Source organism: Pelodiscus sinensis, chromosome 4 (assembly GCF_049634645.1).
Source record: "Pelodiscus sinensis isolate JC-2024 chromosome 4, ASM4963464v1, whole genome shotgun sequence".
NCBI lineage: Eukaryota > Metazoa > Chordata > Testudines > Trionychidae > Pelodiscus > Pelodiscus sinensis.
The window spans coordinates 128,713,636-128,729,224 of record NC_134714.1 but is presented as its reverse complement, the minus strand read 5'-3'; the positions used below and the strand labels follow the sequence as shown (position 1 = coordinate 128,729,224).

General features: G+C 51.2%; 1 protein-coding gene across 7 annotated transcripts in view; it reads right to left on the bottom strand.

Moving 5' to 3' along the window:
- Window positions 1-704: 704 nt before the first annotated feature.
- Window positions 705-15,589, bottom strand: part of CTNND1 (catenin delta 1) — a 49,695-nt gene continuing 34,810 nt past the window's right edge. For 4 of the 7 annotated variants that reach the window (XM_025182183.2, XM_025182192.2, XM_075928927.1 and 1 more), the window contains 15 exons: window positions 14,630-15,093; window positions 14,362-14,545; window positions 13,852-13,969; window positions 12,750-12,903; window positions 12,362-12,379; window positions 12,037-12,105; window positions 10,374-10,501; window positions 8,474-8,624; window positions 7,696-7,888; window positions 7,434-7,548; window positions 6,412-6,499; window positions 5,538-5,585; window positions 5,185-5,285; window positions 2,933-2,995; window positions 705-2,692 (listed from right to left, as the gene is read on the bottom strand). In XM_025182183.2, the coding sequence (XP_025037968.2) occupies window positions 2,681-2,692; window positions 2,933-2,995; window positions 5,185-5,285; window positions 5,538-5,585; window positions 6,412-6,499; window positions 7,434-7,548; window positions 7,696-7,888; window positions 8,474-8,624; window positions 10,374-10,501; window positions 12,037-12,105; window positions 12,362-12,379; window positions 12,750-12,903; window positions 13,852-13,969; window positions 14,362-14,545; window positions 14,630-15,093 (1,906 nt within the window). In that variant the 3' untranslated portion in view covers window positions 705-2,680. The remainder of the gene's footprint in view (window positions 2,693-2,932; window positions 2,996-5,184; window positions 5,286-5,537; window positions 5,586-6,411; window positions 6,500-7,433; window positions 7,549-7,695; window positions 7,889-8,473; window positions 8,625-10,373; window positions 10,502-12,036; window positions 12,106-12,361; window positions 12,380-12,749; window positions 12,904-13,851; window positions 13,970-14,361; window positions 14,546-14,629; window positions 15,094-15,589) is intronic. The other 3 variants (XM_014571027.3, XM_014571032.3, XM_025182186.2) reach the window with 3 other exon arrangements.

Below are 15,589 nucleotides of genomic sequence, written 5' to 3'. Positions count from 1 at the left end.
CTCCAGGCCTTGGTTTCTCCATCTGTAAACAGAAAGATTACACCCCCCACCTGCACCATGGGGAGCTTGAGCTCAAATGGATGCAAAGTGTTTACTTTTAGCAGTACTCCTCCCTGGCTCTTCAGCAGGGTTGAGTCCAGGACCTCAAGCACCAAAGCCCAGACCTTTAGCATTTTCAGGACAGAGTTCATGCTGCTGCGATTTGTGAATCTGGCCTCGCCCAGATTTTCCCTATGCCAAAGCGGTGTTGATGTACACAGCAGTCAGACATTGCCTCTTAAGTGATGGGTAGTGGGGACTGGACACAGACCTTTTAGCAGAGGTTCTATTGCTTGGTGTTCATTAACCCACTAGCAAACAGCAAAGGACAGGGTCAGTGTTTAGAGCACATGTCTAGGATATGAGACCCCAGTTCAAGCCACTGACCTGCCACAGCCATCTTGTGTGATCTTAAGCAAGTCCCTTAGTCCATGCCTCAATTCCCCCACTCTTACCAGGAGGTAGAACAGCACGGCCTTGTCTCGCCATCACAGGAGTGCATGAGAATAAAATACTGTAGCATCTGAGCAGCTCAGTCAAGTGTTATCAAACTCTAGACAAGCCCCTTACATGGTCCTACCAGTGGACCCACCCTGCACCAATTTGCCTTACACTGGTACCTGCCTCCAGCCTGCTCTGAAGGAGCCACTCACTTTCCCCAGACACACACTTTAAAAACTTTTTATTTATATAAAAAATCATTTTGTTTTAAAAGCATTACAAGAGTGCGCGCAGCAATCAGACAAAGAACAGGTTCCCCACACCCCAGCTCAAGGGGTGTAGAAGAGAGCAAGATAGTTATTGGTTCCCCGCTGCAGGCGCTAGAGCAGTCTGAGGGAAAGGAGGAGTTTTTGGTTCATCTGGAATTAAAAAAAGGAATTAGTGTTTTACATACATTAAGAGTCAGACCCCAGAAAGACAGCTTGGATTTGTACTTCAGTCCCTTCCAAGAAAAAGAGGCTGGAAGCGACAGAGATGGGGTTGGAGAGGCACAGATCTTCCAACCCAGACCTTCCCCCTTGTGTAGTGCATGCATAGTGGGAGGGGGACGAGATGAGAATCCCATCTGAGTACACAACCTAGAGCAACCCAGGTCCAGTTTGTGGCCTCAGGGGGAAGCTTCCAGTTGCACTATGTACAGGAGAGGGGCTAGGAATATCTTCCATGGGGAGGCAAAGACACACCCCCTTCATCAGAGCTCCCATGGTTCCCCCTTTCACCTGGCTGAATGGAATGGACCACTTGGTGTTCCCACCTGAGTCCCTGAAGCTTCCTGTCTCAGCAGGCCATTCCGTGCAGGCCGACAGTGCTCTCCCTTGCCCACCTCATGCCAGTGAGCATTAAAGGACGACAGAGGAGCTCCTATTGATCTCCCCTGCCCAAACATTCCTAGAAATCCAGCTATCCACACTAAGGCCAGAATCTCAAGTGGGGAGGAGAGTAGGAGCTAGTCTATGTCAGAGATCCCCAACCCCTTAAATCCAAACATACTCCTCCTCTAAAAGGCAAGAGAGCCTATGGAGTTGGAAGAAACTGTTTCACAGTGGCAAAGAAAGGCACATGTCGAGAGACCGACAGACACTGCCGCATTCACCCGACGTGTTTGGGCTGGGGTTTTCACTTCCTACCCCCACCCATCTCAATCCATCACCCCCTCTCCTGGCATATCCTAAAGTCATGGCACCTCTCAGACTCAGGCCAGTTAACAAATCCATGCATCCCTTAAAGAACCCCCCACATCCTTTTCCCATCTGAGAGCCAGCCCTGCCTGTGCGCCATCAGGATTCTCCCCCTCAACCTCTCCCCCAAGCCGGCTCCTCTCTCAACTACCTCCTCCCCCCTGCAGACAACCTGTCTAGATGAACACACTCACGCCTAGGCCCCATGAAAGAGTGGGGAGTAAAGTGATCCAATCCCCATCCCCCACACATCCATTTACACGCCCTCCTCCCTCCTATTTAAGAGGGGATAGGCCAACCAAATAGATTAAGTCAACTCAGGACAGACCCCACCCCCCCAGCCATCTGGCATTCAAATCATGAGACGAGTCATGATTTTCCCCCTCCCCTTCCCAGCAACTGCCAGTCCCTGCCCCTCCCATCACCACTGCCTGGAATGTCCCCATATTCCCAGCATCCTTTGTTGCCAAGTGATCACACAAAAATATATTCTATAGGCTAAGAGAAGGAGGTGGTGGCCTTTGACCCCTGCCTCCACAAGCAGAGCGGATGTCTCTTAAAGGAGAAAGTAGTCCTGGTACAACAGGGCTCCACTGAGATCCACTGTGTGCTCTGAGTGCTACAGGAGCTGGTAGTGTCAGAGGAGGAGTTCCTTGAAGAGAGTCTGCCTTAGCCGCTCCAGTGAGAGTCATCAGAAGTATTTGGTCTGCAGGAGTTGCTCTTGGAAGGAAAGATAAAAGGCGTCCAAGGATCAAGGTGCAGCCATCTACAGAAGGGAGGGAGGGGGCCCTGTCCAGATGTCCCCCACTTCCAGGCAGAAAGGGTGCAGAGGGCCAATCATTTGGCTGGGTAGTTGGCACAAACAGTCCAGCAAAAGTAAGGTAAAAAAAATCAGTCCATTCCACCACTAAGAGTTGTATATAACATACTAAAACCCAAACTGAGCGGAGGCAGGGAGGAGACTAGATCTTCTGCTGTGGAGAGAGAGGAGAACAGGTCAGCATCAGGGTGTGGGGGTGTGGAGAGTTGCTGCCAAGCAGGAGCACAATGCACACCAAGCAAAACAAATCAAGGTATGATTATGGTCACGGATCAGCAAGTGATTGGGATCTGGAATCGAGGATGATTTGACTGGCCAAGCACCACGGGATTGCCCCAGAAGTTTATCCTCCAGCTCCCTGGAGCAGGAGACTCAGAGGGAGTCTGGGACATACCATAGGGGGATAAGCCAATGAGTCATCATCCTCCTCATGCAGGGATTCCTGCCCTTCCTCCTCCTGCAGACACACATTGTTAGTAGGGTGTGGGGAAGGATGCAAGAGACAGGAAGGGAGAGGGGGAGGCTGAACTTGGATACTGGGGGTGGAGGGGGGGAGAGAAGACTGGGACTGTTCAGGCAGAAGATGGGGCAGAGCAGAAAAGCAGAGTCAGCTGATAAAGCCCAGGTTTTCGTCGCACTGTCTAACACAGAGGCCAACAAGTATCTCTGGGTACGTCTACACTACAGCGCTAGTTCGAACTAACTTAGTTCGAATTAGTTAGTTCGAACTAGCTTAGTTCGAATTAACGCATCTAGAACTAAAAACTAGTTCGAACTAGCGTTTTGCTAGTTCGAACTAGTAAGTCCACATTGAGTGGACTCTGAACAGGGCTTAATGATGGCCGGAAGCAGTGCCGGCAGGGCATAAAAGGAGGACTTAGAGCATGGAGATGCTGTCTCAGGCTAGCCGAGGGCTGCGCTTAAAGGGTCCCGACCCCCACCCCGGACACACAGTTCTAAGGGGTGCCCCGCTTGCAAAGAAGTTCTGGCTTGGAGTGCCCTGAGTGCCCACACTGGGCACATCACAGCACTCGGCCATCAGCCCGGCTGCACTTGCCGCAGGCTGCCATCTGGGGAGAGGGAGTAATTGGGGGGCTGCAGGAGAGCTTCCACCCCCAGAAGCCCGCAGAGCCAGCCCAGTCCTCCCCATCGGGGGCTCGTACCCCATTCCTCCCTCACCTCCTTCCACTTGCCCTTCCCTAGCCCCCCTTCTTATTGATGTACAAAATAAAGATAACGTTTCTTCCAACATTGACTCTGTCTTTATTGAACAAAACTGGGGGAGACTGGGAAAAGGAGGTGGGAGAGGGGAAGAGAAAGGCTGGGAGAGGGGAGGGCAACTAACATGATCAGGGGTTGGGAACAGGTCCCAGATGAAGAGAGGCTACAGAGACTGGGACTGTTCAGCTTAGAAAAGAGGAGACGGAGGGGGGACAGGATAGAGGTCTCTAAAAGCAGGGGTTGGGTGGAGAGGGTGCATTCAGAAAAGTTCTTCCTGAGTTCCCATAAAGAAGGACTAGAGGACACCAAAGGAAAGGAATGGGTAGCAGGCTTGAAACTAGTAAGAGAAAGTTGTTGTTCTTGACAAAGCAAATAGTTAACCTGTGGAACTCCTTGCTGCAGGAGGCTGTGAAGGCTAGAACTAGAACAGAGTTGAAAGGGAAGTGAGATAAAGTGATGGAGGTTGGGTCCATGGAGTCCTATTAGCCAGAGGGTAGGAGTGGTATCCCTGCCCAAAGTTTGTGGAAGGCTGGAGAGGGATGGCACGAGACAAATGGCTTGGTCATTGTCTTCGGTCCATCCCCTCCAGGGTCCCTAGGGTTGGCCGCTGTTGGCAGACAGGCTACTGGGCTAGATGGACCTTTGGTCTGACCCAGTACGGCCATTGTAAGCTCAGGGCTCAGTGTCGGGGGTCTCAGTGGACCCCCTTGATTTTCATGCACACCTGGTCCTGGGTGGCCAGGCTGGCAGCTCTCCTGCCCTAGACGGCCACTTTCCTGTGCCTAGTGCGGAGATCGTGGACGAGGTCCACGATGTCCGCACTAGCCCAGGAAGGTGCCCGCCTCTTGCGGTCCAGGGCAAGCTCCTGGGAGCCGCCAGCCTGGTCCCGGCAAGAGGGGGTGGGCTGGGGGGCATCGGGTGGGTGGCTCTGTGCCGTGCCAGGTGCAGGGTCTGCTAGCTGGGTGCTGGCAGGCTTGCACCTGGCACGGGCACCGTAGCCAGCCCGTGCCCCTTTAAGGGGTCCGGGGCCGGGAGGGGGGCATAGAGTTTCCCTGGTGTTGGCCAGAGTGGCCACCAGGGAAACCTGGGGAGGGCTAGCCTCCCACTAGTTCGAACTAAAGGGCTACACAGCCCTTAGTTCGAACTAGCTAGTTCGAACTAGGCGTTAGTCCTCGTAAAATGAGGTTTACCTAGTTCGAACTAAGCGCTCCGCTAGTTCGATTCAAATTCGAACTAGCGGAGCGCTAGTGTAGCGCATAGGAAAGTTAGTTCGAACTAACGTCCGTTAGTTCGAACTAACTTTCTAGTGTAGACATACCCTCTCTTCGTTTACCTGTCCTGAGCCTTCCCTCCCTACCAAGCCCAGGTTTATGGGATCCCAGTAAGCACAGCTGGGGACTAAAGACACATTCGAGCAAGTCTTACCATCAGCGGTGCTCCCTTCAGTGGCTCCACATCACCCAGGTCTCCAGACCGGTCTAGGGTTCTGTTGTGGTCTCTCGTGTCCAGTGTAGAGTAGTTGTTCTCTGGGTCAGGAGGACATTGGACAAGTGAGACCAACCCCTCCGCACAGCAGCTGTGAGCTTAAACAGGCACAACTGGCTTCATGAGGCCAAGAGCTATTTAAAAAAAACAACCTTCCCTATCCTTTGTACATTTCCTCCCATTCCAGGGTTTGCACCTGCCTCAAACACATCCTGCTGCTTAGATCAGAGTCACTCCTGCCCTCCCACAGATAACCATGAGCTTTCATCTGCGTGCATGTGCCAGTTTCCTACCTGGTCCCATGTTGCTCATCTGGATCTCCTCTCGGGAGGATTTCTTATCTAGAGAGAGAAGATGGGTGTTTCAGACACCAGACCTGCAGGTTACTCACCCTACCAGGCAACCTTCGGGCAGCAGAGAAGCTGGTTCATGTTTCAAGCACACCCAGGCAGGCACTTCATTTTGGAGAAGTTAGCTGGCTCACAAACCCAGTTCAAGATGCTATAGGGCATAGGCAGGCAAACTGTGGCTCATGAGTCACATGCAACTTGGGTACCCTGCTGCCCTCATTTTCTACCTACCAGAACTGGAGTGGGGGGGGGCTGGAGAGAAGAAGCATGCTCAGAACTGCTGCCTTGCAACAGAATGGGGGGGGGTATGGGATTCTACTCAGTTTTGGAGTTTCTGCCCAGCAAGGTGTGTTTGCTAGGGCTTGAGGTTTTAACATGAGTGGACTGAAGTCTTGAGCTTCATTGGGCACCTCCAATGAGTCAAGCCCTGAGCCCTGGCAGGACTGCCCCTGGCTCTTCTGCAGATTGTTGTATGCGGCATGGAGGGCAAATAAATGTGACCACCCTGCAATAGGGCCTTTATAAAAGACCGTTAAATTCAGGAGTTAGACTGAACAAAGTTACATTTGCAGCACAGACTCACTATCAAACAGCTCCCTGTGAACTACCAAGAGTGAGGCGAGAGGCAGCTCTGAGCCCGGGGAGCCCACTAAGCACACCAGACAACAGTATTTGCAGCAAGAGCAACTGAAGCCCTCTGAACATACTGAGCCAGCAGGCATAACTGGACTGAGGGGGAAGGAGTGCTGCTGGACATTCTCCCCTTCACCAACGTGGAAGTACTGCATGGCTGTCTACAGGGGGCAGTGTGACCTACCTGCTTTTTGGTTCCTGTCAATGAGTGGCAAGGTGCTGTCATCGAATGAGTTACCTCCCTGGTTCCGAGAGGCATTGTTTAGATTCACCTGAAACAGGAGAGGGGCCTGTAACATCCATGACCCCACACATCCCTGATGCTAGATCACACATATATAGGTCCCTTAGCCCCTGCACCAAGTTCCGCAGGTCTGTTTAGCAGGAGCTCAGATTCTGATGTTGCTGGACTGAGCCACATGTGCTGCCCTCTAGCGGCCGAAGCCCTAGCGGTAAAGCCCATGGCAGGGCAATGGCATGTACACTGGAACCTCAAAGTTGCTGGCCAGCGAGAGGTTCAATGTGCAGGGGAAGACCAGATTTGACCTGGCCAACACAACTTCTACAAGGAGTTGAGAGAATAGCAGTTTGTCTAGAGGAAAGATTCATGTCATATAGACGCCTGCATGTGCACATGGGATCCAGTATCAGATGCTCAGATACAGATGCTCATCTCACGAAAGATGCCTGGAAAGGCAGGAACAGCCCATCCCCATCTGTCAAATGGGAATTAAAGCAAGAATTTTAAGATCAGCTCCTCAAGAAGTAGCCAGGCTGTCCAGAGAGCACAGAGGCAGCACCCAACAGTATCTATTGAAAAACAAGAACCTTGCCAGCCTCCTTATGAATAGCAGCTGCTACACTCTGAGTAGCTGGCACCACATGACTTGCCCATGGTCACACACGAACATCTGTGAAACTGAACCCAGATGTCCAGAGTACCATGCCAGTGTGTTAGCCACAGGAAAGCCTTCCTCCCCAGGATTTCATAGCAACACATTTGGGATCCTGACCCACCAGGAGGGCAAGGCCAGCCCAAACTGTCCCTTGCTCAGCCACCACAGAGAAGGAGTCTAAACATGAAGCATTATTAGAAAGGTGCTAAAGGGTCCAGTGGAGATCCACTCCTCGAACAGGAACCTTCTCTCTCCACCTTCTGAGAGCTAAATGACCCCTATTAAAGAGCTTCTCAGTCACATCAGGTACCTGGAAGTCAGATTTCTTCCATCCTTCCTTCTCCAGTGGCTTCCGCAGTTCCTTATACCCCCAGATTGTCTGCAGGACTAGGGCAGCAGCTCTGACTTCCCTCTCTGATCGGTTCCTGAAAAAAGCAAGACAATGACATGAAGATGCAGTATGGGTTAATATCCAATCCCCCTTCAGTGATGCATGAGCAGATGGGGTGGGGAGAAAGGGCAGGAAGTGAGATTCCAGCACCCCTTTCCCCTGCCCCCTGGGACACACCTACCCTGATTTGTTGATCAGCACCAGCTTCTCAATGCCCTGAGTCTCCCTCAGTTTTTTTGCTGCCTCTAGGTTGTCCACAATGACCTCATTGATTGTATTCAGGATCGATACCACCGTGTCCTCAGACAGGTTCTTGGCTGGGGTTTGCTGCCCACCTGGCAGATTCTTCACTAGGTTTGGGATTGCATGTTTACCTGGAGTGGGGGCAGGAGGGAGAGTCAGTCACAATGGATCAGAAGGTGTGAGCAGAGATTAATTGGTGGAGCCACACAAGAGGGATCAAGAGGATGAATGGACAAAAGTGTTAAACCATTAGTAGTTTGAAGCCTCTCTCCCTCCCCATAGCTTAATGGAGGCACAGTGCAGAAGAATGAACATAAGAACGGCCAAACTGGGTCAGACCAAAGGCCCATTTAGAGTTTGACAGTATCCTGTCCTCCAACAATGACCAACACCAGATGCCCCAGAGAGAATGCAGAACAGGGAATCGTCAAGTGAGCCATCCGGTCACCATTCCCAGCTTCTGACACAGAGCACAGCTCCCATCTTATGTTAGATGTAGTTAAGTGAAGGGGCGAAATAGAAGTGTACAGTTTCCACAGGAACAATGGGCATCACAGTACCTTTTGGGTGGCAAGAGAAGAGAGCAAGAGCTAGCTCTGGAATGATGCAGAGACAAGCTATGGTCTTTTTCGTATAGCAAAGTGTGGGGGGGGAGGGGGGAAGTAGAGAGAGAAGAGCAGCAGCTACAGAGTAGGCATCACCTTCACAGTTCTTACCTATCAGCTCTTTGTTGCGGGAATCCACTGCGAGGTTGCGCAGGGCTCCAGATGCTGCTTTCACAACCCGCTCACTCTCGTCAGTCAGGAGGTCGGCAATAGCGGAGAGCCCCTTCTCCTGGCGCAGTGCTGAACGGATGTACCGGCCATACTGCAGGGGGACAAGAGCAAAGTGCCACAGACTTACAGAGAAGGCAGGTGAGAGGGGTCCACAGTCTGATGGCATTATGCCCGCCCCCCCTTGCATCTCTATTGCTGACATCCAACCTGAATCCTGCTTCTACTGAGCCACTCTCCACCCCCCTATCATGCAAGGAGGGTCCTCCCCAGCAGGAGCATGGGAATCATCCCAGCCAAACATCCACAACATGAGATATCACTGAGGTGAGAAGTGTCCTCTAACAAGAAACTATTCTGTTCTGCTGTGGTATTAACTGTGTGCTTCAGGCTGTCCATGGAGTACCTGGGCTAGGTGGTTATTCTCATTCAGGAGAATGAATAAGAGGCTCATATAATGGCTGAGTCACCACAGCAGACACACCGCCTACCCCGGGTCTGGAAACTAGTAGTACAGCACAGGAGAGGCCAGGTTCTGCCTTGATAGACTTAATAGCACAAAATTAACTCCTTGTCCAGATACAACACAGGAACCAGAGCCGTGCTGCAAGTACCACTAAGATAGAAGGGCAAGTTGTGTCCTACTTCAGAGCACGTGCCATGGACTTACTGCACAGGGTAAGGAAGAAACTACCTATGGGACCAGCCATTAAGTGTTGTCCATGACAGCACTTCTCACACCTTCATCTGACACAGCCAGCCAGTGCGGCCACAGAGAAGGATCCATCACGGGAGAGGCCACTGACTGACATTTGTATTGCAGGAGCATGGTGGAAGCCTCAACCAACTCAGGAGTCCAGTGTGTCAGGCATGGGGCAAGGGCAGTTTCTGTCCCAGAGACTTTGAGCCAGAATACAATCTACTACGTGGTTACGGGCAACCCTGCCAGCCACTAGAGAAAGTTGTGTTTAATGGAGGGTTGACTTACACACACAAAAAAGGAAAATCAGAGGCTTCCCAAGAAGGTAGGGCCACAATAAGTCATGTTATTCTGACAGCTTGCGTAGCACATGCAAGATGCTGCTTCAAAGGCACAAGTAACTATTAGCTGGCCTTTGGCATCGGATAACTGTGGAACGCCAATAAAACACTAAGGACCCTTTTGTGGGACAGTAAAATCAGAGCTCCGGATTGGTCTTCCCTGCAACATAATCCTCTGTTCCAATCTTCTATCTCTCTCCTCCTACAGTAGGAGCTGCTCAGCACTCCTGCATGAGGCTTAACCTCAGAAAGCCCATCACTGGCTTGCACAACCACCCAGATTGCATGCTAATTATTCAGAGAGTTTATGCCTAGGGCACAGATAGCTGGAGATACTGGGCAGAAGGGGACTCGGCAGCATTTATGCTGAAGGAGTGCCCAGGCATGGCTCCAGAGGCAGGGGTATGTGCTACGATTAGAATTAAATGCTCTCCAATGTCTTGACTTGTGGTTGGATCCATGATGAGTTGGGGAGTGGGACATGGTTCCTACAGCTGCTTTGTCATCACGGTAATGCTGGAAAGCATAAGTTACACTGTACAAAACACAGACGAGAACTTACAGTTTGACATTCAAGAAACACTGTCCATTTTCTGCCTGTGCTACTGAGTAGCTTCAGTTTAGTTTCCCCATATGGAGTCCTAGCTACAAGATTAAAACTGAGGTGCCTGGTTCCTCTATGCCAGTACTGGATGGATGATCCCTCCTTTCTGATGTGCCCTAACCCCACCCAGATTCAAGGCTTCAGTCTCTCTGCATTTTTAAATATCAGATTTCCAGTCTCTCTCTGGCTGTGACTCACCGTCCAGCGACCAGCACATAGGTTCTGGATGGCTCCTGCTGAGGCCTCTAGGATAGCAGGGGTTTTGCTCTCCTTCAGCAGCGAGATATATATCCGAACTACTTCTGGTTGGAAGAGGAGCTCATACCCTAGAAAATGTGACGGAATAACAGGTAGGGGTCATTTGAGAGGTTCATTAAGTATGCCATTATTTATTCTTAGCTATCAAATATGTTACACAACTGATATAAAGAACATGTTTTGCCTCTCTCCTTATGACTAGAACTAGAGCAAAACCAATTTTGTTTTTAACCAATGCCCCATAGCACTAGAAATCCAGACAACTGGCACTCCTGCACTAGCCCAGATAGTTACTTCCATCAATGCAGTGGCATGACTGTCTTTTTGATGCTAAGATAATCCCTACATTTGGTCGGGCCACAACAATGGCTTGGTACAGGGGGAACAGAGATGATGCAACCCTCATCACTGGTAGATACTTAGCACCTACAGAACTAGTTCAGGCAACTAATGTTTACAGGATCCTTTCCCACCTACACATGGGACACTTCAGTGCTCCACATACAGCCACAACTGCACATAATAGGTCTTCAAACCAGCTCAGCTGGAAGCCCTGAAGTTGCAGTGACAGCCACATGATGAGATCAGACAGAGGTGTCTGTCTCTAATCCTGCAAAGTGCTTTACTGAAAGACTTGTCTGCCCACTGTTTGAGTATGATGCACTCTCATGAGCACACGTCACTTTGAAGTAGAGCTGTTAGAGTGTCACTGAAAAAATTCATTCTAAAAATGGCCTTTTTGAAAGCCAAAAGTTCCTCCAAGTTATTTATGAATTCTCAGAAATAAAGTTCAGGTTTATTTCTCCACAGCCCCATTCTCCAGTGGGAGACAGGAAGGAAAAAAAACAAACAAAAACTCAAAATTTTTTAACCAAAAAAAAATTGAGATGAGAAAGATTTCGTTCCGAGGGTTTCAAACCCCATACCTTTCCCAGACAGTCCTGAATGCCTGCAGCTCCTAGAGTTTAGTGTTCACTTTTTATTTTACAAAAGATGTAATGTTTACACAGAATCTTCCTGGTTTCTAGAGACACCGGGACATCTGCCAATACCACTGCTGCAATTATTGTGCACAGCAGGAAAGTTTAATTTTAAACAGTAGCTACCGGAACATTGTCATGACAAAGGTATGCCTAGTATAGCCCTTAACTTGGCTAGGTCATGTGTGGCTCCAGGCACCGTTGGTGCTCATCTACCCGCCCCCACCACCCAAATCACCATAGTATCTGAGCACCTCAGAATGTACTTATGTTCAACACTCCTGGTGAAGCAGGGAAGTGCTGTTATCCCTGTGCAGGCTGGGAGCTGAGGCCGTTACCTTCCCAAGGTCACCAGTGTGGTGCAGCAAGAAATTGACCCCAAGTCCTACGCTAGTGCCCAGCCACTGCACCATCTTCTCTTATAAGCCAAGAAAGAGTGGCTCTTCCCAGAAGTCACATATGTGATGACTATTACACTAGGCAGCATTTATTTTAGTGTAATTGTTTTACAAAAGGTGGAGATACGAATCTTGATTTAACTGGCTTTCATTTAAGGAGCTTAAGAAGATTACCAGGAGCTGGGGGAGGAGAGCAAGGTAGAGCAAATGCACTGGGGAGTATACCTTTTGCAGGGCTTGTTCTTTTGGGAAAGTCCACTGCATCAGTACCAGGCTCTTCTAGAGGTTTTTTACCTTCAAACAAGAGTAAGAGCAGTGAATACAAGATATTAGCATAGCTTATTCCATCTCCTCCCTGCCCAATTCTTCATTACACTTGCTCCAATTAATAAGCGAATCAGAATAAACCCAGCAGTACTGTGGCCATAGTTGGGGCATTTCTTCCTTAGCCAGTGCTGTGAACCTCCACCCCACATGCACCATTGGGAAGGGGGCAAAGGACAGAACCCAACAAACCACCATAAGAGGGAAAAGACAAGCGCATACTCACCTTTGGAGAACCACTCGTCTATGGGCGAAGCGGAGAGAAGGACAGGAGAGAGAGGAAGCAGGAGAAGACAGATGCCAACAGGATCGCAGGGTGGTTTGGCAGGAAAGCAAGGAGAAGGGAAAAAAGGGAGATGGGAAAAGCCTGAAGTTAGTGGCGATCCTTTCATCACTTCCATGCCAACACAGCACATCAACCTAACACAGGGCCCTGAACACCAAGAGCTAGAGATGCAGGCAGAGCTGTCTCACCGCTATCACAAGAGGTCTTGGGGAAAGCAGTGATTGAACCATCTTGCTTGATACTGTTCAAGCATGATGGAGCAGGCCTCATCCTCTTCCCCTTTTCCCTCCCACCAAAGAGGAATGAAAGAGCAGGCTCCCTGTCATACCTTTGCCTTTCTTGGCACCAAAGCAGCTGGCAGCATGGGGCCCAGAATTGCTGGCAGGGTTAAGGGGAGTCTCCTGGTAGCGCTCGGCATGCGGGATCTCACGGTGAACTTGGTACGACAGGTTCCGCAGCAGGCAGACACAGTTCTCCACCAACTGAAGTGGGGGAGATGGGAGTGTCATTCACAATGAGACACACCTGGTTTACTGGTCACCGGATACTTGAGCCATAAAAGGGATAGTGTTACAGCTCAGAGGTCACAGAGTGGAAGGGACAATTGTCACCTGGCTTAGGTCCAACACTTCCATGCTTCAGGCCACCGCTTAAGGTAATTCCAATGCTGCCTCCCCGCCCAAACTTCAGAGCCTCGCCCCATTGCTCAGTCCTTAGAATGTGCTTTGCTCTGGGCACCAGGCGCTCCATGGCCAACCCAAGGACTAGGGATGTTCTAGTGTAACCGTTTAAATAGTTAACCAAGCAGCATGAGCTGATCAGTTATGTGTTGGCTACCAGCCCTGCTCCCAGGGAGTCTGCTGTCACCCCGCGTTGCAGCATGAAGTTCATACTGCAGAGCCTGAAGTACAGCTGGTTCCCCAGGAGTGGGTCTGGGAGCTGGCTCCCGGCACACATGGGCTGCCAGCCCCACTCCTGGGGAACCAGCTGTGCTGTGGGCTCTGCAGTAGAAGCTTTATACTGCACAGCCCGCAGTGTGTAACCACTAAGATATTTAACAGTTACCTAATTAACCGCTTTTTAACAGCCCTACTGAAGACCAGCACTTGGACACACTTAAGGCAGAGCAGCCTCTACTTCTGAGCACGGGAAGATCAGTCCAAGTTCAAACCATCTGAAATTGCCCCTCCCTTCAGCCCTGCCCCCACCCAAAGGCTCCAGGGTCTCTCCTTCACTCCCGGTCCTAGAAGGGAGCTGATGCCGAAGAGGAGGAAGAAGTCACAAGCAGGAAAAGCAGTGACTGAAGGCAGGTCAGGACTACATCTTACTGCCAACACCGTCAAACGAAAGCAGAGCCAGATGCACAAGCACTGCTTTGGCCCCAGAGCAGTCTCCTGCCTGCTAGGGATGGGGCAGCATTGCTCCATTACCTTGCTGTTGCAGTCTTTCTGGCCAATCTCTGACTGGACTATGTATATCAGGGCATCCACCAACCCGTCGCACTCGCGCAGTTTTCGACGAGCCTCGCTCCGCTCCGAGCTCACGTTCCTAAAGGGGAGGAGAGTGTTGGAGGGCGAGACGGCCATAGTAGCTGCACCTCAGAGTGGAAGGATTAGATAGATGGTTCTAACTATGTTCCTGCTCCCCGCCAAGCTGAACCACCCAACCCCTACTTGTCTGACAGAAGGGCTGAACTAGACAAGCCATAAGAGGCACACCAGGGACTAATCATGCATTAGAGAGAACATCTTCCCACCACCAAGTTCTACTTCTAGTTGTCCAAGATACCGTGTCTAGAAATCTCCTCTCTCCTAAAGAGTTATGGTGAAGCAGCAGCCACCTGCTTCCCACCCTGGGGAGAGGGATTCCAGGTGCAGCACAAGCTCAGCCAGTGGTGCCCACAGGTCAGACACCACCTTCCTGTTGGCTCTCCTGCGTACCTAAGGCAGCCAGCTGTGTTGGTGAGCACCAACTCCCACTCTATGTGGCGTGGCTTGGAGTCCTCGTTGGGCTCTCGTTCCCAGCCAGAGCGCGGGATGATGACCTCGTCAGTGAGGGCGTGCAGGGCGTGGTCCACAATGGCCATCTTTATTGAGTCATGCGAGGAGAGGTTCCACAATGTCCCTAGGCCGGAGCAAATGCAGCCAGTGAGACCAAGGTACTATGTGGGTCCCCTTCCCCGGACACATTTACCAGCCCGCCCATTACCTGTGATGACCTCAGTGAGATCCATGTCACGAGCTTTGCGCAGCAGCCGCACCAGGGCGGGAACGCCATCGCAGTTCTTGATGGCAATCTTGTTGTCCTGGTCTCGGCCAAAGGAGATGTTCTTGAGTGCCCCACAAGCCCCGTAGTGCACCTCCTTCTTGGGGTGGTCCAGCAGCCCCACCAGCACCGGGATGCCCTTTTGCTTGCGCACTTCCGTCTTCACTTTGTCATTGCGGTAGCACAGGTGCTGCAGGTAGGCCGCTGCGTTGGATTTCACCGCATCCAGCCGGAAGCTCAGCATAGCAATCACCTCCGGCAGCTCTGGCTGGCGCCAGTTGGCTGGCAAAGGCCCTCCCTTCCGCAGGCTGTCCAGGCTCGCCAGGCTGCCCCGCTCATGCTGGGCCAGTGGGGCCCAATAGTACTGATCAGGGGCCACCTCATCCACCAGCATATCCTCATAACTCCTGCAGAGGGGAGTGGGACAGAAAGGGGAACAGAGCATGAACTCCATGAAGAGCACACCTCAGCCTTCAGCCCCTAATGCTGGGAAAGAGAATCAGAGGGGTTACCAAGAAAAGATACATTGAAAGACTAGAACTCCGAAACCTGGGGAACACATGCCTGTGCACAGAGAGTATCAACATCCTCCAACATAGGCCCCCCCCGGACTAGAGAGCCCCTTCCCTCCTCAGAAGGGCAATTCTGTCTTCCTGGTGCTTGGCCTTGACAATGAACCTTCTCCACTGACAATCTTAGTTAAGAGGGTCAGATGTAGGGTTCTGTCTGTTAGAAGCTTGACTGTGGCCAGCCAGGTCCATACCCTCTTTCCTCCCAGCCCTTCAACCCAAGCCATGTGATGGAAGGAGCTTCCTTTGCCTGAGCAGAGAAATGTTCCATAAGGGGATGCAGTGCCCTGGGTGACTGCAGCTACTCCGTCCTTTGAGGCAGCAACTTACATTG